General features: G+C 35.8%; 1 protein-coding gene across 6 annotated transcripts in view; it reads right to left on the bottom strand.

Moving 5' to 3' along the window:
- The window catches only part of Ralyl (RALY RNA binding protein like), a 683,194-nt gene that overhangs the window by 77,865 nt on the left and 580,179 nt on the right, over positions 1–25,150 (bottom strand). For all 6 annotated transcript variants that reach the window (XM_037202361.1, XM_037202359.1, XM_037202358.1 and 3 more), the window contains 2 exons: positions 12,325–12,372; positions 2,730–2,893 (listed from right to left, as the gene is read on the bottom strand). In XM_037202361.1, the coding sequence (XP_037058256.1) occupies positions 2,730–2,893; positions 12,325–12,372 (212 nt within the window). The remainder of the gene's footprint in view (positions 1–2,729; positions 2,894–12,324; positions 12,373–25,150) is intronic.

The following is a 25,150-nucleotide window of genomic DNA, read 5'->3' as shown; positions in this document are numbered from 1 at the left end:
ACTCCCAACCAGGGAAAACTTTACATATTTTTAGAATACTCAGGAATGGACATATAAACCTTCCATCATGGAAGCAGTTCCAAAGAGAGTGTATATATGTTCCAATCTGCCATCCATTTAATGCCAAACATAGCTCTGTGCACACAGGAGAAAACACTCTGCCTGGGTGGGAATCATTGTTCCAGAACTGAGAGAAATTCTTAATAAGATCTTGGAAGGACTGTTAGAGTTCTCAGCCTCTCAATACAGCTGGAAATTTAAGAAGGAGAACAAAACTAACTGAACTATTTCAATATTGAGGCACTGACTTAAAAACAATCTTCATGTGCTCTTGCTTTCCTCAGGCTTCACCTGGTAACACATGACAACTAAGCAGTTCATGTTTATAAAATGGTACCTGTCAGAGAATGGCCAAGACGTACACCACCAAGCATTTTCCTAAATCAGTGCCTCTAAGATCAGGAGGTGCCATCTCCTGGGGGGATATTTGGAAGCAAGTATATCTGTCTATAAGTACCCACTTTAAACTATGCTTCTGGGCTGTAGGGTTTGAGGTAAGGGGCTATAAATGTTCTGCAGAGTTGAGGGTAAGACTCAATGTTGAACTGTATATTCAGATGCCAGTGGTGTTTTTGCTCACAGACCACTTTACCAGTGAGCTCTGGATAAGAAGTATACAATGCTTTTGATACTTCTCTTTCTAAAAATGTGAATATAAAAAAATTAATGCAAACCTAGAATGCAACTTGATCTTCATGTTTCCACAAGAGCCAAATTCAATAACTTTCTTTACTCTTAATGTCAATCTAAAAACATATTGGAGCATTTAGATATTTCACCAGACATCACTTTTCTCATATTCTGACTCAAAATGAAATTTGCACTGTCCATTTGCAGAACAGACTTCATAATAGCAAATCTATGTTTGCTATTGTGGTTATATTAGCTGAAATAACATCTCAGTGAACTCAGCAAACCAAGCTCATGTTTCTAGAAATCATTTGTTGCTTCTTCTTGAACTATGACATAGGTCACTTTAACATAAAAAATAGAGTGATCCGATAGTGATTCTTAATATTTCTGATGATGTGGCAGTAAGTATCTATGTCTTGGAGTGAGAATCAAGGGGTCTGGCTTTTAGTTGTGACTGCTGGTTTACAAGTTTGCTGCCCTGTACTTGTTGTCCTGTAGCTTCTCTCTGCATTGACACAATTCTTCTTGGACAGAGACCCATAAGACTCAGGAACCAAACTCAACTGCCCAAGTCTCTGGAAGTTCCTATAGTGTATAAGACTTATACTGCCCCTTCCCCACCAAGGGTTATACAAGTTGTATCAGTTGTTGATGAGAGAAAGAGAGTGGGGGTGGAGAAGAGAGGGAGGAAAGAGGGAGAGAGAAAGACAGACAGAGACAGAGAGTCCTCTGGCTGGGGTGCAAGTCATGCAGGAAGCTCCAGGTATGCAGCTTTCCTAGATCATCACCCCTGCTGGTGTGGGCTTTCCAGCAATGTGGCTGCTCATGAGTCCACAATACTCCTGTGAACGACGCTGCATCCATACTCCTGCAGCCCTGATAAACTCAATGATTCGCTAAGGTAGACTTGGACAAATTGCTCCTTTGGTATGTCATCAGTGCCAGATCTTGGGTGAATAAATGTTTTTATTTCTTTGTTTACTTGTATTTTTTCACACTTCCATAGGAAAAGATACAAATTTTTATCAATAAAACTGGGATATTTGTCATCCATGTCTTAAAGTGTTGTGAAATGGAGTAAGCAAAACCTACCAAAGTGCCCTAGGACATTGCCTGGGCTCCTGTCTTTAGCCACAGTCCCTCCTCTTGCTCTTCCATCTTCAATGGCTTCTTTGTTGCTTCACTGTGGCAGTTCTAGTGTCTGACTACCTTTCCTTGCTCTGCCCTGATATGCTAAGAGTACATGCTTTTGCCCCTCAGTTCCTTCAGGTTTCAGCTCAAGTATCCCTGGGAAGAAATAGTCACAGGCCATTGTATGAACTTGCCACAGGCCACAACTCTCCCAGCTTCCTCTAAGACTTTCTTTCTCATATACTAATGGCATAACACCTTATCTCCTACTGCTGCACTAAAGTATAATTTCAAGGAAGACAGAAAATGTTGTTATTATTTTCTTTAGCAATTGTACTCTAATACAAATGTAGAGATTTTTCTCAGTCAGTCCGTATGAAATTTTCTAATATACACACTTTACTGACATATATAAAATCATGTAAGGAGTTTCAATTATTTATGAAATATATATTCAAATGCATATCTCTCCTTGAGACCATTGCTAAGTTATGCTTCAAAAGTTGTATTATTTTTCCAACTTTAATCTTGATTATCCTAATTCTAACATATTCAAGCACTTAATATTCATGTTTCTCCTAAAAGAAAGACTATGTACCCCTTTTAAAGTGACAGTGTTTGCTCATTGTAAGCAATATGTTCCATTTCCCGTCTTCATTCTATGACACCCCAGCTAGGCTGAGAATACAGTGTAATTTACCATGATAAAATTCTGTTAAAGTCAGTCCTGGGTTATATTTTTTATTGTCTGTCTACTGTAGTGCAACATGATAGAATTTAACAGTAGGTAATTATTCATGTTTTTATAATAATAATTACGAGGTAACCATTCAGTGTAGGCCTTTATTAATGATGGCTATTTCTACTTTCATTTACAGGAAACTAAAACAGGGAATGTTACTTACATTTGGAGCCTGATGAAGATGACCCACCAACAGTAGATCTGGACCCCCCTTTCATGGAAAAGACGCCTTTTCCCCTGCGAGTGGTGGTGACAGCCACTCTGGGACGCTTCAGTGGGATGACAGCGCGAGGAGGTGGAGGCACACGTCCATGGTAATCAAACAGCCTTCACAGACACAAATGGTCGAGAGTTACTAAGACGCCTCAACTTTCTGTGAGACACGCGGAACTATTCAGAGAGGGTGCTGGTAAAATTTTGCAGCAAGCATGTTTTTGTACTTGTTTGCTATTCAGACAAGGTATTTATTAATGAGTCAGGTTATTTTTCAGAAAGAGACAGGATGCTCCTTCTGGATGTTAGAATTTGACCTGACTCTGAACTTTTGTAATATAGAAAAGGAACTTTGCTCTGATAGCAATATGAAATTTGCCAAAATCAGCCGACCTTGGTCTTTGATACATTTCTTTGCTTGAGTAAACAAATTTACCCTAATATTGAGCATATATTTTGGGCACTTATATATACATTGGGCACTTATTAAATTTAGAGTGGAATGGTTACATAGCAAAAAAAAAAATCCTTAGTGTAGAGGGAAAAATTAGAAGTAAAACCAGCTTAAGAAGAAAGTATAAGAACCACATTGAAGGGTACCCAGCCTTTTACGTTGTTTAATCAGGGGCCCCTCTAATTGAGGCTGAGTTTAAAGGAAACAGAGCTAACATAGATTCAACACAAATGTGTTGAATGAAACACTAGAGGGAACTGATAATTAGATCACTTTGTTCTTCTGAGTGCTTTCCAGCTATGAAAATTTAAATAGAGACGTTTGTAGAGTAAGTTAGTAAAATGTTTTCTAACTAAAAGTAAAATCAGTAAGTTGCCTACTATGACTAAAAGAAAAGCTGATATTAACCACACAATGTATTTCCACTAAATAGCAAAAGGAATAAAGGAATATGGATGTTAGCTCACATATGGAAATATGCCATTCAGAGATTTAAATGATTCATATCTTCTCTTCTGCAAACTCATATGTACCAACATTTTATATGATAGCATATTTGAGAAGTGTAACTGCTTTGGGATAAAATGATGGGTTATATTTATTCATTTATTTTTTTAGAACTATTTGCTAACAAATAAGGTATATAATTATGTTGCCCAGAACAAAAGAAAAGGCATTATTGATTTATACTATAGTTGTTATATATTTTCTTTTGACACTATTACATGTTTAGTTTTGCAATTTATTTATAGCAGTCAATAAATAAATCAATATGAAATCCAGAGAATCAAACAACATAAAATTCAGAGAAGAGAAACAGGAAGAAAATAATAAAAAAAAATTCTACAAGAAACTATTTCATAGAAGTGTATCTTGTGTACATATACTTCTGAAAATGTTATAATTTCTTTTGGAAAAATAATATAGGAAACATAATAAAATATAAATGGTTTTCAATAGTTCATTAAAAATATTTATAGCTATTTCATGATAAGATAAAAGGATAAAAATTAAGTTTAAAAGGAACCTTTTAATATAAAAATCATCTCCTACATGTCTAGAAAGAAAAAGAAGTCAAATGTGGCAGAGGTCAATGGAGGCCCCATCCTGTGTGAACTGGCAAAGTCCAAGAGAGTGGAGGACCTGCTGGCAAAGAGCAGTGGATGTCAGCACACAAGGGTTTCCTTCAAAGTCCACAGCTGGATGAGGCAGAAACGGTTATGAATACAATCCATACCAATAGAGAATTGAAAATCAGAAGGGTCAAGAAAATCTGCCCCTCATTTCAATCACAAAACAAGTTTACATTAGTTATTTATAAGATGAATTCAAAGAGGTCCCTAAGTCAGTGGACGAAACTATACTACCCAAGACTAGCAAGAGGAAGAATATACAACATTTGGCTCATCTCTTCAGGTCAGAAATTACCATTTGAGGTAAAAAGGTTCCCCTTGTTTTCATGTGCATTGAAGAGGTTCCTTAAGTAAGCAAACCTATTCATTGGGTAAAGAAAATCCACAGAGCACAATGTCTCTGGGTATTTAGAGAGATGAGAATTCTAGTGGATGTGCTGAGAAAATGAACTGCCACATTCATTGTTAATCTAAGTACAATGCCCTTTAGCCTTTAGAGACACTTTCTAGGTCACTGAAACATTTGTCAATATGTTGTTACACTCTACACACTGTGTTCCAGAACCTTTGTCTGCTGTTGGGCTTCCCAGGCCCCATCTCTCAATGTCCAGTGGCTTTCTTCATCAAAGAATCAGGTGGGATATTCACCAGTTCCTTCTGCTACTCTGATGTGACTGTGGGAAGCATTAGAGCTTAAGTGTTTTAATGACATATATAACACAAAAACAAGATGAAAAAAGGCATGGGCACTTCGAATATGAACAAATTTCTATTTTTATAATATTTAATAAAATATTAAATGGAAAGTGGAAGCTGTCTTAAATATCGTTGGGTACATTTGAGTTTATCAGAAATGCAAGGAAGGAAGCTGGGCATGGCGCTAATGGACAAAATGTAACAGGCCAAGTGAGAAGAGGTCAGTTTTCTGGGCTTCAGGGATGGACTTGAGTTTCTAAAAGCAGAAGGAAGTGATGGGGACGGGGAGAAGACAGCTAAGTTTTTTCATTAGAATTCACTCTACAGTAAATTAAATTAGTTTATCTTTATAAATAGCATTGGGAGTAAGGACAGCTCATTTGAAATTATAGGCTGTCTATGAAAATTACAGCCAAGCGTGATGGAATGAAAGCAGATTTTCAAAGGTTGGCTAAAGTCTTTAAATTGTTTTTGTTGTCATTATGTTATTTTACTCATTCTTACAATTATATCTCTACTTTTTTTCTTTGGGTGTTCTTAGTTTTCCAAAATATTGCTTATTCAGAAAAAAATCCTTCTGATACCTGTTTAATAGATAATGGTTATTATGAAGCCAAGCATATATCTTCCCTTTCCCAAAGTTAATTTTAAAATGAATGCTCAAAGAACCTTCCCTCTATGTGTCAATGAAATAAATGTAGCGAGAGTTAGTATTGTTGCAGCCCTTAGAAGAAATTTGAAGGCTCTTTTTTTCATTTCAGAAACATTTAAAATTATATTTTTTGTGTTTGACTTTTTTTCTTTTTAAATAGAGATGCATTCTATTACTTCCTAGCAAAAGTTAAAAACTGATAAGCCTAATTTTAATACTTATTTATTTGAAGAAGTGGTCATAGCTTGTCTCTTAGAAGAAGGCTATTAATTTTCATCCTTATCCTTAAAGCAGGTGTGTTATGGATAAAAGTAATTTAGTGCCATATTAACATAAACACAGAAAGTGAATATAATTTTTATTACTTTGAGAATATTTATTACTAAGCTTTAACAATAATTGTGTCTTGGGAAAATACATGAACAAAGCCCTATATTTATGCAACAAAACAAACTCTGTCAATGAAGTTTTCCATTTAGCCATCTCTACCTTTTTTTTACATAACCAAAACTACAGTATATATATAGACATGCACAAAGGTTGTGTCTATTTGGTATATTAAAAAGGTTTCTCAACCTTTCTAAATGATTTTCTTCATGTTCAGTTGGTATGATTTATTTATTTTTCCAGTAGAAGGTCTACTAAAGGCCAATTTACTGGATTGTTTTCTTCTTTTTTTATTTTTTTGCCCTTATGCTTATTTTTTTTTACTAATAAAGAGTACAATTTCAAAAATCACAGAAAAGATTGATTATTGAATGTTTGATGTGTGATATATTTTATAATCAAGTAGTAAATTTTCTTTCAATAATAATTTCAAGAACTTTTTAATAAATATCCATTTGTTCCTAAATTTCCCTTTTAAAATATTTACTTCTTTTCTCTACTCATAAATCAAAATTATTGTTGCTATGTAGTTACTGCTAATAGAATCTTTACTATGGAGTAGAAGCTGTAAAGAGGCTGGCTTCTACCCAAGATGTTCTGGCAATATATGTGTATGACAAGCAACCAGAAAACTATCTTTGCTATGTCCTATTCCATCCCTAAACTCCCAACAGATTAGAATCCATTAAACAATTTAAAATGCCCACTTTATTTATAAGATCTACATACAAATTCAGAACAAATTATTCTTAAAAGTCATCAGGATATTGACAATTCCATTGCGTTTATTTATTTTTTAATTACTAAACTTTTCTAAGGTTTTCAGTTAAGTTTCTTTCTTGTTCATATGCAAATATTTCTTGACCATGCTTTCAAAAGCAATTGGCTGCAAATCAGAATAATCATTTCTGAAAGATTTTTTACTTTAGTATAATCAACATTGCTATCTGCTATGTGCTTTATTTCATATGAAATTTTAAATAATTAAACAATACATCCATCTGGTCATTTGTGGTAAAAAGAAAAAACACTAAACTTGTTTAATTCTACTTCCGACTTGCTAAGGTTGGAGTTTTAAGTCATTTTGTTCATGTAAGAAAACATAGAAGAGGCAATTTTCTCAAAATTAGCCTGTTGACACATGTACATTTAGATGTTAAGTTCACATCTTCTCACTGCAAACCATGTCCTTCCCAACCACACACACTATTATTTCTACACTTACAAATTAGGATACTATTCTGTCATACTATTCTGTCACTTGATAATTTAAGTTTGCGTATGAAATAGACGTTATGCCTTGGTAACACATTTTCCAGTATCATGATTATATGCTGTATTCTGTAATTAGTAATCAGAAACAACTTAATCATGATTTTTTCATTAACTAAAACATCAGTAACTTTTCTTAGTGCATCAATACAAGGTCTGAATGTCCCAGCATTGAACAATGCCCATTTTGAATCACTTTAACAATATACAAGTTGTTCTACATCATGAAACATCCATGACATTTCTGTTTTTCTAACAGAACTTTACTCTTCACCAGCATTTTTAAAGTACTGGGTGGTTTTTCTTGCGGGACTGAAGTAAGGATTGGACTAAACTGCCAGTTTCTCAGAGATTTCTCTGGAGTACTCAGCATACTTGAGGCAAATCTCTTTTTAATTTTCTTGATACCATATTGAAGTCTATGCATGGTTCTCATAGTATACAATAGCTTGCACTCAGCTATACCAATGTTTTTTTTTAAAAAAAGAAAATACCACTGAAGGCTGGAAAATAACTAGTGAACATTGTTTTTTGTATTAGAATGTAATTCTCAGAATAATTATGAGATAAAACTATGTATGAGCCCAAATCATTCAATTACACTAAGATCATCAAACACACAGAAGTAAGATAGGAATATGAACATCTGTATGTCATATATGAAGCTATTCCTTCTAAAGGGAGACCTTCCTTTAGCTACATGTGGGTTTGGGCCATGTTTCTACACTGTGAGAATTTGGCTTCCTGTTCTACTCAGTATGTTAGAAGGAAAATTCAAGATAAACCAAGAAAATAGACATTTTATTAGGCTTCCCATTATTACGATTATTATTATTATTATTATTATTATTATTATTATTATCCCAGCTATGTTTCTTTACCCTGGCAATCACAATTTATTCCAAAGCAACAGAAGAATCTAGTTGGTAGTTGGTAGAACTTGCAGCATTTGCTCCCTCACACTCCACCTAAGACAACCATACTAGCAACCAAGGTCTCCTCCTCAGCAACCTGAGTGCCAGTTACACAGAGGTACAATGGCACAGGCTGAGCAGAATTTTTTACTCATAATTTCAGCTCAGTGAGGCCCCTTTTCTACAGTGAATTTTAATAACAGCAAGTGCCCTGCTTCTTGCAATTGTTAATTCCATTATGCTAAAATGTTTTTGCCCTTTCAGATTTCCAATTCTTATTTAGCAAGTTTTTTTTTTTTTAACACAATTATCTCTGCTAAACATAAGCAATGTGTTTTCTTGCTTTTCTTAAACAAAGAATCTTGGTCTTAGAAAATAACTGAATGTTCACTATCTCTCTGCAGATGTGTTGAGCCACAGCTGAAATGCTACTCAAAGGTATAAGAATGGTCTATTATGGAAGAACTATTGTGCCACTATCATATATATATATATGCATATATATATATATGTACATTGCTACATAAATATCAGTATAAGACACATTTACCATTGCTGTTAAAATTGTTAATTTACACTGACATTTGTCAGTGATTCAACTAAAACATACCAGGACTATTGCTGCTAGTTATAACATAACTTGGTGAGTTAAAAATGATCATGAACAGATAGCAGGTTTTGCAGTATTAAATAACACCCCAGTTTATAGTACTGTACAAAATATTTGGGTAAATCCCCACATAAACACAAGGTTGGTGTAGCTTAGGCCAATGCTGCCATGTCTCCAGATCCATTTATCTTGTCCATCCTTTCTCCTCTGGTTTACCTTAAGGGATTCTGTGCTTACAGGGAGCTAAGCCACTGATGGCAGATGCTTATGTCTTTATTGGCCAAGTGATTAAAAAAAAGAAAGAGAAACTAATGAGGGCTCATAATTTTCAGATAATCTTTTGTAAAATAGTCATAATGATCTATTGCTCACTTAGAAGCCAAACAGATTGTATATAAGACAAATATGTAACATTGAAAATTGGCTGCAGTTAGCTTTTTTGTGTGCAGTGGAGAGTCCCAAGAAAGCTTCTGCCTCCATAATACTTTTTCTGCTTAAGGTTCTTGGTCTTTGCAATGTAAGGTCTATTTTCTACATTATGTTTTAGATAATTTTTTTAAATAGCAAAATAAATATCTTATCTTCTTAAAAACTAATTAATTACCTTTTGAGTGTGTATATGTATGTATGTGAGAGAGAGAAAGAGAGAGGGGGGAAGGGGAGGGGAGGGGAAGGGAGAGAGGAAGGGGGAGAGGGGTAGGAGGTATGGCCACAATGTGTTGAGGCCAGAGGATAGCATTGTGAAGTCAGTTCTTTTCTTCTAATTTCTCCTTCTACCCTTTAGTGGGTCCTGGTGATTGAACAAAAGCTGCCAGGTTTGCACAGCAGCTTCCTTTATCTACTCAGCCTTCTCATGAAGCCCTGTATCTTGTCTTTTCTTTAAAAATGAGACAACTGCAAATTTGACTTTTTTACAAAGTCAGAAGACTTGTGCTTCCTACCTTATAAAATAAAATTCATCTTAATAGAAAGTCATTAAGTATACAATGAAACACTAAGAAAAGGGACTAATGCAAAGACATTTTGATATACCATTAAATAGCATATATGAGCTGAAAATTTATTCAGAGTAATTAACATGTTTTGAATCCTAAAAAAATTCCAACAGGAAATAATTATGAAATTACTAAAAGTTAAGGTTTTCAATAAATGTGAAGACTATCTTCATGCAGTCTATTCTTAGTAGGGGATGGGGTTATTTTAACGCTGGCAATGAAGGCATTGCTTGCAGAGCACATTATTATAAGCTACTAAATGTTGAAAATAAAACCTAATATACTGCTATTATAAAATAATTTGAGGGAATCATTTTTTTAGAATTAGCTTTTGTCTACAGAAGGAACTAGAGATAAGTAGCTTTTCCAGTTCTGTGAAGTGTGTCCTCAGATCTGGTACCCTACACAGGCATTAACCCCACATACAAGTTGGAGTTATTTTTGTTCCTTTGTGAATTTCCATGTAGTCTGTTGTGGCATTAGAATGAATGACCAAACTATGATGTTGCCTCAGTCTGTAACGAACAAAATGGCCCTGTGTCTTTAACGAGATTAACTAACTTCACAACTTAAATATCCATTATAGCCAAGCACAAGTTAACATCACTCTTGTGCTCATGCCAAAAGGGAGGCAGACACTATCAGACCTCACTTTGCAGAAGGAGCTCTAGCAACACAGCTAAGTGTGGGGAGGGAGCTGTTCCAGGTGTGAGAGCTCCCAGGGAACCTGATTCAATCTGGGAGTAGTCTTCCTCCTGTGCTCTGAGACATGAAGTCAAGTGAAGGAGGTGGTTGGAGGTCCTAAGAGATGGGACAGCACATAGGAAGGTCCAAACAGCTTTCTTGTAGAACTGAAAATGTATTCAGAAGTGGGAAGGAAACTGTCAAGGGATCACTGGCTCCTTTGTCCTTCATGATCTATTAAAAAACCTTTCCCCAGGTTTTTATGTAAGTCCTTGGACTCCCTTGTTTTTCTAGTACTTGTAATTAAAGTCTGAGGAAAATATTAATGTCATTTATACATCCATTCATTTGTTTATTCCAATTGTCACATACAGGTTTTTTATTTGTTTGCTTTGTGTGTGTGTGTGTGTGTGTGTGTGTGAGTGAGTTAACTGTTCATGAATTTCTTTGTCAACAATTAGATGCATAAACCTGTTTTCTAAAATAAAAGTTAAATTTCTGATACCAATACATTTTATATGTAACCTGTCATTAACAACCCCAAGTTCAGATTTTATTATACAAATAAGTTCCGTCAAAACATGAGGAGGATGCTGGCTGCTGACTGGACTCTGGACTCTGTTTACATAGAGACAGCAATCAGGTATCTATAATGTAACCACTGTTTGTGGCACTTAACAAAAACATGTAATTGAAAGAAAGAATTGGTACTGTAAATAACTTTAGAATCATAATATTGAAAGTAAATTCAAACAAAATGTAAGTGAGTATATCAAAGAAACAGTAGAGCAAAGATGTGTTAGCATGCCCCCTGAAAACATCAAGATGTCGATGCAGTGAAATGAATGAAATGATTCTTCCTGCCATCTATAAGGAAAGTGTATATGATATGAGGAAGAGGATAAAGCTATGGGAAGGAAGTGTAGCTGCCACAGAACTGCATGTGGAAAGAACTTGAGACTGTGCACAATTTCAATGAGACACTGAGACTGATTTAGCCTCAAAAAGAACCATGGTGACTCACAGAGCATAAGGCAGATGCTTGTTCCAGATCCTAAGTCACCTGATGAAAGGACACATGTTTGTACTCTGGAATGATTTTGATTCACCTTATGTAAAGACATGAATCAAATTCTCAGTAATGTTATTGTTCTAAAGGGTAAGATGATAAATAATTGTCATTTGTCCATGTACTTTTAGTACAGAGAGTCAAATGATTTGTACAGTTCTCTTAACCTTCTGGTTCTAATAAATTCAATTTTTCACAGAGGCAGATGAACTTTAGATTTTGTTGCCTGCTTGCCTGCCTGCCTTCATTTCTTCCCTCCCTCCCTTCCTTTCCCTCCCTCCCTCCCTCTCTCCCTCCCTCCCTCCCTCCCTTTCTCCCTCCCTCCTCTTTCTCTCTCTCTTTTTTTCTTTTGGAGTCATAATAACGCTCAGCTTTGAGAATTCTAAGTCAAGTGATCTGGAAAATAATTAGATGTTTAAAATGTTATTCAACACTACCAACAAAATTCTAGGGTTAGGCAACTCTTATCCTCAAATCTAATTGCAAGGTCTTCTGGATGTCAATAAATATAACAAAAATTAGAATATATATCTTTGGTACAGCTGTAGAAACTTTACATTTTAAATCTGTAGTCACAAAATATTATTTCAAGCATTTTAATTAATAACATCAGTAAATGAAATACATATAAGAGAGCATAATACAAATTATAGAGAACAAGGTTGAGAAATTCACATACCGATTGTAGAAATCATCTCTGTAGTAATCATAGTCAAAGACATAACCACTAAGGATAGAAAAAAAAACAATAGTCAACATGTATTTAAGCCAGGCTCATTTTAATATTAATTTTTGATTTTATAGCAAGGAATCAATGTTATTTTATACCAAAATACTTTAATGGTATTATATTTATAAAAGTCATTATAAGATAGTTTTAATTTTCATATACTGTATCAGACTATCATTACAGATTGGTAATTTAGGGTATTAAAATGGGACCAACAGATGCATCTCAGTGAGGAAGCCATAATAGCCATCTCTCTAAAGAATATGCAGTGAGAAATGCCTACACATATTTGGATAGTGGTCTTTTGTGAGGCACTTTATATGAATTTTTGTTTTAGTGATCAAAACTACTCTGATGTATTAGATAACTAATCTATTAAACACTCAAGAGGTTGATTGAATTCTTATCACTACCAAGTGTCAGGGGAATGGTTTGATACTAAGACTGAATTCACATCTGGAGCCAATTTTTTTTCCCTTTCAATATTCTCAACTATAACAAATCTAAATTCTATAGTTTATGGAATACTCACAATAATTTTTACTGTGTAATTGTTAATTTAATTGTGGTAAAACACACAGAGCATGAAAATTGTCATTTTTAGTAATTTTAGCTATACTTTGGGTGTACCTTCAATATACAATTTTAACCATATCATGTATTCCATTCAATAGCATTAAATGGATTCATAAAGTTGTATAAAGATCATCACTGTCTATTCCATGAACCTCTCTATGGTAGCAACCAGATTCTATTTTCCACCTCTCTCTGTCTTAATGACCTCTATTCCACCTTCTGTCAAAAAACTGTCTATTTTAGGTACCTCATAAATTGTGAGTCACAGTTAGGTATCATATAATTATGTAATCATAGCTTTCCTTACTGTCTGACTTATTTCTCTTAGTATATTTAAAACTTATCTATCATGTACTAGATATCAGAATTGCATTCTTTTCTAAGTTTGAGTCTTATATCAATTTTTGTCTGTTTATTCTTTTGCTGGTAAATATTAGAGTTGTTTCTGTAATTTTGTTATGGTAAATAATGGTGCTGTGATATCTTATGTGGATTATCAATATACTTGCTTACATTTTCATTGTGTGTATATGTAAAAGCCAAGTTCCTGGGTCACATTATAATTCAGTGTTTAACTGATTGCAGAACCTCTTATGACAGAAGGGTAATTTTATATTTCCAAATCAACTTAGCAGTAATTTACTTTGTAACTTTCTCAAACCAAAAAAGCTGAGAACCTGTATTAAGATGGAATTGTAATTCTTGGTTTTAAGAACAAGTGCATGTGTGCCTCCTCAGAATACTGCATACAGAAGGAAAAACTTGATATAGCATATCAAGCCTATGACAGTTGTGTCTCCAGTGATGCCTAATATATTACAGGGTATACAAGTTGAAGTTCTGAGAAGTTAAGAAAAAACCTAGTTCTAACAGAAGCATCTGATTAGAAGATTGCATATTTCTTATTCCTGGTCACAGGTGTGCTATCTCTGTAAGTACAGAAGATAAATGCAATCATTGCCTAAAGAGTGAAAAACAAAACAAAAAAACTCACCTTTGTTTGTTAGTACAGATTATTAAAATGGAATGGTGTATGCTGTAGTTTATATTGCTTGTATAGACATGACAGTAGTGTTTAGTTGAGGGATTATTAAAACAACCAACTGGTTTCTGCCAAGCTCTGGGCAAAAACGTCTCCTGAGACCTTCCTAATGTAAGAATGTATAACTTTCTTCCATTGGATAGCAAGTTTCCATGGTAACCTGAAGACTGACATACTTGTCAAAAGCTTTTCACTGAGAAATCTTGTTTAAGATTAGACTGATTGCTTACAGTTATCATGTGTGTCTGTGTTTGATGATTTTTAAGATGTTGATATATATTCAATAGAATTGATATTTGGATAACATCAATGAGCTTCCCCAAATCAAATGCAATCAAAGGAAAAAAAAAACAAGCATACCATTTTAAGAACTTTGCATGGAGTATGTTTGTAAACCAAATGACCTAATTTAAATAGATTTTCTTTGTACTTTGTGCACGTAGTCTCATTTAGTCTTCACTACGCATAAAAGATATAGAGACCTCTCTTCAAAATTTGACAAAGAACATGCCATCATGAACCAAATGAGACACTTGGGCCCAGAAGTTATAATTTCTATCTATGACTACATTTCAATATGGTTGCATCAAGATGACCTCAATTTCCTGTCAGCTTTGCTAAACTTCAGTCAAATTTTCTCTGGACTCCAAACCCCTGACCTCTAGTTTTACTTTAAGAAATTTACATAGTCAATGCATTTCTACTCCTCTGAGATGTAAATGCAAAATTCTCCCAGCTTTACAACTAAGGAACAGTTTTCTTGAGAACATGGGAGCCTTCCTTCGAAATAAAATTACCAATAAAGACACCTCCTGAATGAAACTCCACTCTGTCCTTATCTCCCTGCTTCTGATAGTAACTACAATACTTTATATTGCTATAGAACTAACATTTTTATCTTCCACATACAAAAGGAGTATATGCCAGCAGGGATTCTATAGCAACTGTTCTTAATTTTTTTCCACTTGAAACCCCTTTTCACTCTAAAAATTTCGTATGATGTGGTTATATGGGTATATAAAATATATCTATACATGAAATATATATTGATAAGATATAATAAAATATTTTAAGACAATTATTTAGTATGCACCTAATTTTACTATTTATTACTATTAATTTGTGTGCCACTAAGATTCATGTGTACATTTGCTTTGGCATAAGAAATTAAATCCTAGCTGAATATTTCATATTGCAGGCTAATAGTATTTTCAGAATTTTCTTAGATGATCAATATTTTAATTTATACTCATCAATGCTTAGAATGTAGATTCAAATTAAAGTTGCAGACATGTTTATGGTCATTTCAGATAGGTTTTTTTTTAAATTCTGTACTAATACCAAACCAAATTTAATTAAATGACATTCTATAGAGCTCAGATCATAACCTCAAGGGGCAATTTTTGGTATCAAATATTCTAAAGATAATATAATAAAAAGATATATTTATTTGATACATGCTAAAAATTTATTGTGATGATATTTTATTTGTGTTCTAACAAATAAACCTTAAGTGGGAATAAAGGAAAAAGCCAGTCACTATATTAAACATAGAGGTCAGACAGTGTCTTGGGAGGCAGAGGTAGGTGAATCTCAGTGAGTTTGAGGGCAGCCTGGGCTACAAAGTGAGATCTAGGATATCCAGGACACAGAGAAACTGTCTCAAAAACAAACAAACAAACAAAAAACCCCGTGTGCCACCACTGCCTGACCTCTATGTTTAATATAGTGGCTGGCTTTTTTCCTTTGATGCCCAGGCAAGCTTTACTTGTTAGAGCACAAATATAATATCACCACAAGTGATGATATGAAGATTTTATTTATTTATTTTTTACAAAATTAAGCCATTACATTTTTATTTATTTATTTATTTGTTTTAGGGTGAATCATATTCCTGGTTCATTTACTCTGATTTGTTCTTTATATATTACATTTTATTTATATGTTAATTAAACTTTTTCATTTATATTCATCCCAATCACAGTTTCCCTTCTCTCCTCTCCTTCCATACTCTTCCACTGCTCCTCTACACCCCATAATCATCCACTCCTCCTTCATCTACATTCAAAAAGGCTGAAGCCTCCCACAGGTAGGAACAAAACATGGCATATCAAGTTGAGACAGGTCTAAGCTCCTCCCCCTGCACCAAGGCTGGTCAAGGCAACCCAGCATGGGGAGGGGAATAGTGCCAAGGACAGGTCCTGATCCCACTGCTAGGGGCCCCACAAACAGACCAAGTACACAACTGACACACACATGCAGTGGGCCTAGGTAAATCCCATACTGGCTCCCCAGCTGTCCATCCGGAGTCCATGAGTTCCCAGAAGCTTGGGCCAGCTGTCTCTATGGATTTCTCCATCATGACCTTGATCCCTCCGGCTCACGCCATCCCCCCCTCCCTCTCTTCAACAGGACTCCAGGGGCTGAGTGCTTGGCTGTGGATCTCTGCATCTGCTTGCATCAGTTACTGGGTGAAGGCTCTCTAACAACAATTAGAGTGGTCACCAATCTGTTTACAGTAGATGGCCAGTTCAGGCACCCTCTCCACTATTGTTAGGAGTCTTAGCTGGAGTCATCCTTCTGGATTCCGGGGAGGGGGAGTTTTCCTGACATCAGGTTTTTCCCTAACCCCGAAATGCCTGTACCTATTGAGACATCTTTCATGACACTCCCTCTCAGTCTCACATCCAACCTGTCCAACCACATTCCTCATGGCCCCGCCCCCCTAAAAAAAAGGGAAAAGATCACCTGGGAAAATAAAAGAGATCACTGGACTACTGGTAGGAGTGCAAACTTGTTCAGCCACTTTGGAAACACTGTGGCAGTTTCTTGAAAAATGGGAAATTGAGGGACCTCAAGACCCAACTATAACACTTCTAGCCTTATGCCCAAAATGTGGTCCGTCCTATCTCAAGGACACTTGTTCAACTATGTTCATAGCTGCTTTAGTCATTATTGCCAGAATCTGGAAACAACCTAAATGTCCCTGAACCAAAGAATGGACAAAGAAAATGTGGTACATTTCTTTTTCCGTATGAAGTTGAGTGTTGTGGTGAAGAATTGTGTTGGAATTTTGATGGGGATTGCACTGACTCTGTAGATTGCTTTAGTTAAGACTGCCATTTTTACTATGTTAATCCTACTGATCCATGAGCATGGGATTTCTTTCCATTTTCTGATCTCTTCTCCAATTTCTTTCTTCAAAGACTTAAAGTTTTCACTTATTTGGTTAGAGTTGCCCCGAGATATTTTATATTATTTGTGGTTATTGTGAAGGGTGTTGTTTCTTTGATTTCTTTCTCAGCCAGTTCATCGTTTGTATATAGGAGGGCAACTGACATTTTTGAGTTAATCTTGTATCTTGCCACATTACTGAAGATGTTTTTCAGCTATAAAAGTTCGCTGGTAGAATAGGGAACAATAGCAAAAGTTTGACGTCTTCCTTTCCAATTTGTGTCCCCTTGATCTCCTTTTCTTGTTGTATTGCTCTAGCTAGAACTTCAAGCATTACACTGAATAAATATGGAGAGAGTGATCAGCCTTGTAATGTTCCTGATTTTAGTGGAATCCCTTTGAGTTTCTCTCCATATAATTTGATGTTAAGCTATTACATTTAAATAAGAGCAGTAAAAACATTGCAATTATTAACATGCGGAAAAAGTTTCAAATCTGTCTGGGTTTTTAGGCAGAATTAGATGGTCAGGTATAATATCACAGCCTGTACTGTTCAGAGTGTGCTTATCATGTTTGGAATCAAGGTTACAGTGAAGTCACATGATACTACACAGGTGAATGCTGTCAAAGTGTCTCTGACTTACTATATATTTGCTTTTGAATTATTATGTGTTCAGAATCCTACTGTTGCCATTTTTTTCAAGATTTCTACATTCAGTTTTGTGACCCATATAGGACATAAGCCCCAATTTAAGAAGCCTTACCAGGGCTTGGCAATTTAGTCTTAGATGACTCAGGCCCATTTCAAACTAGACAGGGATTTGACCCTTGACCACACTGAGTAACACCCTCTTTTTACACCAGTTCACATCAGCTCCCCAGAACCTTCTGGCCTTTTGTTTGAGGGCTGTGAGTTGAATTTCTGTAACCTTTTGCACAGTACTGCAAAGTCTTCTTTACCTAGCTTTCTAAAAATGGTCCCCAGCTTGCCTCTTATTAGGTATGACATTTATCCATCTGGTCAAATATGTCTGAAGGCCTCTCCTAAGTGGTATCATAAAACAACTCACCACCTTAAGTTCATTTTTTTTTTAAATATACTGCAGTCATTCTACAAATCCTTTTATGAGTCTTCATAGAGCTAAAATTTGAACAGGTTTCTGTGATTTTTCTGTGTAGTGTCACATTTCTCGAGAAAATTGATCATGTAAATAGGCTTAATAATATTAGTATGTTATAATATAGACTTTGCTGTTTTCTGAGATGTTAAAGAGGACCATTTTAATGTTTTTGATTAAGATGACAGAAAGATTTAATTATAGATATGAAATTTCAATTTAGCAGTTACACATGTCTCTTTTCACTTAATAATCTTCCTGTGTCATAAGCACTTCTCAGATCTCCTTTCTCAGCTACATTTTCTGAGTGATGTCTAGAATACAACTGTAATAATATAAATTACAATAATATCACTAGAATTATACTGAGCAGTTACTTATTCTGATGGGCTCTTTTGAACTTTGGGTACCAGACATGACTCTAGAAACAAGAGATTCATTAAGTAGCTACTGATTGATTGGAAGATTCTTTTCTTCTAATGAAATTTTTCAGATGTTTGTGAAGTTATTTCCAAACAGTTTCAGAGAAACAGTATATTGGAAAATTGTTTTTATATTTTTTTCTAAGAGTTTTGTTTATATTATCTCACCACCGAGAGTTTAATTATAACAACAATATATGGCATACTGGCCAATTAATAAGTAAATTATTAATGCAGATAACAGTGAAGATGACACTCATGTGTCTAATACCTTCAGAAAATGCTGCAATAAAGTGAGAACTATCTGGAGATGGAAAGTGCGTAAGAATGAACATTTCATTTTTATCATTTTCTGTTTAAATTGTCCTGTCCAACGTGCTTACTTCTGTTCCATCCTGACTATAAGAGACATGAATATGATTATAAGTTAGAGTGAAGTATCCTAAATTATTTGATTCTCACGTCCTACCGCCTGCCATCATGAACTCAATTTTACTTGTCAAAGTTAAAAATGAATAGAAAGCACAAATAGACCTGTCTCACCAAGTCTGCTTTTGTCTTAGTGGCTTGGCTTTTAGGAGGAGTGCCAGAATGGCTGCTGGCTGAGGTTCTGAGCCAGAGGGTCACTCTAGTTTTCCCAGAATGAAGGGATCCCAAGATCTGAAAGGTTACTCACAGCAACCCTGGATTTCCTCAAGTAACCTTTCACAACATTCCTGTCTCCTTTATCTTTCTTCCTCTCCGCAGACAATGTTTCTTTTTTAAAGTCCCTCCCCTCACAACACTGTGGTAAACTCTATTTAAAATTACCTGTCAAATGATGGTAAACTTGCAAAGTATTTTATATATCATAGAATTGTATTGCAAGACAATTTGGTCTTTCAGCCCTCCAGCCCACATCCTTCGATTTTGTTTTTTTTTTCTGTTAAAGGAAGTGAGGCATTGCTTTGCTTATAAACTAATCTACTTGAGCCCATAATGCAAGAGCTTTATTCATTTTTAATAACAGTTTTGCGTAACAATCCAATCTCAAAAGCCCCTGGAAACAAGATGGTAATGAGTTAGATGTTTAGGACACTCTCCAGCAAGAAAGTAAAAACAAGAAATGCAAAGGCTTTGTTTGGGACCATGGTCACCATAACAATTAAGAAATAATGTAAATTGATGGTTTAGAGTTTTTAACATGAATAAGTGTGCCATGTTGCTTACTCTAAAATCAGATATTTATTCTACTTGCCAATGTACCTTTATTCTAATTCTTTAGATTTTCTAAAATTTTATGGGAAGTCAGAATTGTAAATGCAATTGTCTAGGCTCATACAGACAAGATTAAGTAAGGACCAAATAACTTTCTTGTGATTTCATTTAAAGTTTTTCATTTATAGAAGAAATCACAACTGATTGGGTTTTACAATATATGCAGTCAACTTTAATCCCTTTGAATTCATAAAACTAGTTTCATTTGAATATACTAATACACAAAGCATTTCTTTTTTTTTTTTTTGCCTCACAGAACTTCATTAAAACGTAATCTGAAGGATATTAATAATCACCCTTGCATAAGCAGAACACATCACTGGTTTATTAGCAGATATCCGGCCAATAATAAATCTGACCAGTACCTTCTCAATGAATGTCTCTGGCTCCTAAATTAATTTGAATAGTCAGTTATTGAGTATTTATTTTAAGTCATGTACAATAGTGGGGGCTGTAGATAATAATATCTGGAGAACTTGAAGGAATTTCAGTCTAAGTAGAGGGGATTAAACAGATACAAAGGTGACTGTACTTGCAAGCAGAATTCAGGGAATGACTAAACCAAAGGAAAGCCTGCTGTGAGATCTCCAAGTAGAAGAAATAGAAGTGCCTTGTGATGTAGATAAAACTAGGCTTTGTGGAAAAGATGCCATTTTATTGTATTTGTAAAAAAGGAAGGATGGATATTTGTTAAATAATTGTTAAAAAATTAGGTCTTTGTGGGTAGCCATGAAAATTGGTGGTAGAAAAATATGAGATAATTATGGAGAGGACTACATGGAAGTCATACTTCTTCATTTTTCATATATATTAACATGAAGATAGTATGCATCCAGAATTTTGAGACGTTTCAACAAATCAGAAGTATCCTCAAATGTTTCTACAGAATTCTATTTCTAACTCACATTATTCATAGTTTGCTGTGGATATCACTCTATGTAAATAAAACACTGATGGCCAGTGACCAGGCAGGAAGTATAGGCGGGACAAAGAGAGAGGAGAATTGGGGAAACAGGAAGAAGGAGGAGAGAAACTGCAGCCACCGCCAGGAGAAGAGCATGTAGAGACGCCGGTAAGCTACCAGCCACGTGGCAAGCTATAGATTTATAAAAATGGGTTAATTTAAGATAAAAGAACAATTAGCAAGAAGCCTGCCACGGCCATACAGTTTATAAGTGATATAAGCGTCTGAGTGATTATTTTATAAGTGGATTGTGGGACTGCGGGGCTTGGGGAACCTGGAGAGAAGCCCTCCAGCAACAATAGTTGAATAGACTTATAAACTTCAAATCTGCCCATTTTTCTTTAAGAGAATGCACATAAAGCTGTATATTTACTATGTGTACACATGGATATCCTTATGCACACATATTCCAAAAATAAAATTGATGAGGTAAATCTCTTAGCTTAAGTTTCGTTGCAAATAGTTACTTGCTCCATGGATGGTTAGAATAGAGATGATGAGGGGGAAACTGAAGGATCATGGAATATTCACAGAGTACACATTTTAGGTCCCAACAAATTGTGGATTGGAATTTCTACTTTAGGAAGGTAGTAATGGTTAGAATGAGAATATGTTGCCCCATAGGCTCATATGCTTGAACACCATGCCCTAAGTGATGATGCTGTTTGGAGAGGTTATTGTTCCTTTAGGAGATTCAGACTTGCTGGAAGAAGTACATTGTGGTGAGCCACAATAAATATATTATAGAGATTCAGCTATGTATTAAAGCTATACGTTGACCCACCTAGGATCTGTCAAAAGGCAAGCCATTTATTATGAATATTTGGTGTTATCCAGCTTTTAATATTTCAGCTGTCTTCTGCTATGAAATTCTTGCATGCCCAAATATTCCCAGACCATTTGGCAAACAGTTCAGTGCCTCAGACCTGCTGAACTTCTAGGTAACTAACTCCCCCCAACAGAGCCTAGGAGACAAGCTGGCTGGAGATACATAGCTTTGTTTCTTGTGCAAATGAAGCTCAGACCATCCCCTTGCCTTGAGGCCTACTGGCTCTCCAGAGCAATTGACTGAGAACAAAAGAGGTTTTTACTTATCAGGGTGGAAGGTAGGGTGGAGCAACATTCCCGAGGAGGCAGAGAATCTTGTGATTAGGGGAAGAGGGAACAGGTGTTTTCTGTAGGGACAGGCAGAACAACATGGCCAGGGAGAAGGAAAGAACACAGGCTTTGTAGACAGTAAGGCAGAACTCTTGAGTTCAACAGAGCCAGGAATAGAGAGGAAGTAGAGATGGAGGGCAAAGAAACAGAAGACGGAGATGAGGCAGGAAGCATAAGAGCTTAGTTGTTAGCAGGACTTTGAGAGAACTGAGTCTCAGAATGGAACTGAAGCTATGCAGACACGGTTTCATCCCAGAGAAATATAGTGATGGACAAGGAGTTTGGTGTATCTAGATTTATTCCTGCCCTGAATGCCTGACAGAGCTGTGGCTGTAAAGATAGAATTTTGTCATAGAGGCATAAAGTTAACAGACACAAGAGCATAGTGTACCTAGATTTTTTTCCCTTAGATATCTCACACCAGATGTAGCAGTTTCCCCAGACCCTGGGTAATCCATAGTATATGACTGAAGGTTGGCTTTGAGGGTCTATGTCCTCCTTCTCTTCCACTCTATCTCTGTTTCCTGTGTACAGCTGAGATGGAATCTTTCTGTTTTCTGCTCCTTTCCCCATGCCTCTTCCACCATTGTGGACTCCTCCTCTGGAACTGTAAGCCAAGCAAAGCTCTTCTGTCTGTAACTTGCTTTTGGTTGTACTATTTTATCACAGCAGCAGAAAAGAAGTTAACACAAAATGAAAATATTGAAAAACTTAAAGCAAGTGAAATAATCCACAGGAGTCAGACATGTTGCTATAGGCCTTTAATCCCGGCACTTGGGAATGGGAAGTAGGAGGGTCAGGAATTTAGTGATTTTCAACAGCCAAGTAAATTGGAGGTCACCTTGAATTACAAATCATCTTTTTCAAGACATAAAACAAAAGTAATATAAAACATTTCACCCAATAATTGTAAGAGTTCTTATCTCACACTTACTTGTGTCAACTGTTTCACCAATTTAAAAATCATTGCTTCAATTGAAAGAATAGTGATGGTATATGAGAGGATGGTGATGTTATTTGAGAGCAGTGGAGTTTGCATATGAGTGAGAGGGAATGGCAAATAATTTTTATGTCTTCTTAATGAATTTATATGTTTTTGAGTTTGTAAGTTCTACGTTGAAAGAATATCAGTGACCCTTCTCTATCACAACCTCTGTGAGGAAGGATATTAAACCATGCCATTCCCAAACTGTGGTGACCTTTCTTTTCTATCTTTAGGTCTTCAATGAATGAAAAGAAGACATGAATGTCTTCGTTTTTATTTTCTCTAACTCCAAGGAGAATAAAGAAAAGCAGTATGGCATACACCTGGTCAGAAAATTACCAGTGTGAGGCCAGGGAAACTAACCTGTGGCAGACCTGTCTAGAGACATATGATCTCTACAAGACTTGCATGTCTGGATCCCAAACAAGAACCTACTCATACTCTGATTATCATGTTTGCTGCTAAAACAGTACAGTATCAGCACCAATGGCAAAGCATTTCAGTTACTACCTGTGAGACCAAAATGAGCCATCTTAGAAATAAGACCAAAATGCTTTCACCCTAAAATTAAGGCCTAAGATTTCTCCTTTTGAGAACAGGCCAGAAGTTACTGAGACCAGTCAGTTCAGATTCCAGAAACCAGGAAGTGTAAAAGTACAGAGTCACAAGGTAGTCAGGAGGTAATGGCTGCCGGACTATGGAATGTCCTCTCCCTGGCCCCCTAGGCAACTGCTTGACCATAGAATGTCCCAACCCTAGTTTCCATAGTGACTGTGTAATCACCAGATGCCCCCATCTGGGGGCAGCCAATGAAAAATGGTGGTGGGCAACTACTTCCTTAGAAGGAAAACTGAATTGTGATTTCTGGAATTCCTAGACACAAGCCAATCAGAATTGTACCCATACTAGCACCCCCTAAATGATGTAACCTTGTGAATTTTCCCTTTAAAAACTGAGCTTGCAGACAGGTGGGCGCTTCCTCCAGCCTCCACTGCGTTGGATGTATTGGACGAAGTCCCTACCTAGGCTTGTATTGCTTTTGGATATCCAGAATTAAACCTTGCTTTTGCATTCCGGCATGCTCGTCTTTGGTGGTCTCTCTGGGGGTCACGATCTGGGCACAACACTACCCAAAGTCTAAAAGACGAGGTTCAGACACTTCAAGGTTTAGGAACTCTCCTGCACGTAGCTCTTCCTCCAGGTGTCCTCTACATCACTCAGTGGCTAAGCCTTTCAGCAATTCTCAGCACCTGCTCTTTTCCTGGCACTGCTCAGGGTCAGAAAGTCTCTTAGTATCTGCTTGATACAAGCTTGCATCTCCAGCAGCATTAACTCCATTGATTGTGTAACAACAAATTTCCTGTTATACCCTCCATCTGCCAACATACACCATGTCTTCTTGCTTTTGACAATGCAAGGCTGTAACTCAAGCTTGAAGTTTTCCTCAATTATAAAATTGATTAATTTAGATTAAATTCTAATTATAGTGCTATCCTGAGGCTCTAGTCTTTCTGTATTTATATCTGACCCATTCTTGTCAGTGTTCTGCTTTTCTTGTCTCATAGTTAATCTATACAGATTCATTTCTGTCAGCCTTCCCCCATCACAAGCCAGTCTTTTCATTCCATTAATAATTTTTTGTCATTCTTCTTTGAACTTAATCTAATTTATCTTACTTTTTTGGTCCTGAAGTTTTTCACCTAAATATTCTAGTAGGGCTCATGTAAAAATGCAAGACACTATTATCCATCTCTTTGTTTCACTTGAACTTCACAATTAATGTGCAGGTCTCAATCCTATAGCTTCTTATGCATACTTCTGTAAAGCTGATATTGCATTTGATTATTTATAAAGCTGCCTCATGACATAATAAACTCTGAAAAGGCAGAGTTTTGGCAGCCAAGCAGTAGACAGTTTGTGAATTCTGTGTTTCACATCCATGGAACTTTCGGCTATAATATCTAATTTTTGTAAGGAAAAAATATTTGCACTAGAATGTTGAAGTTCCAGAGTATTGATATTAGAATTCTGACACCATTACAATAGCCAGTTTGGAATATTTATACCTTTCTCCCACTT

Source organism: Peromyscus leucopus, chromosome 2, assembly GCF_004664715.2.
Source record: "Peromyscus leucopus breed LL Stock chromosome 2, UCI_PerLeu_2.1, whole genome shotgun sequence".
Lineage (NCBI taxonomy): Eukaryota > Metazoa > Chordata > Mammalia > Rodentia > Cricetidae > Peromyscus > Peromyscus leucopus.
Note: the sequence above shows the minus strand (reverse complement) of the source record. Positions and strands in the feature narration are given on the sequence as shown.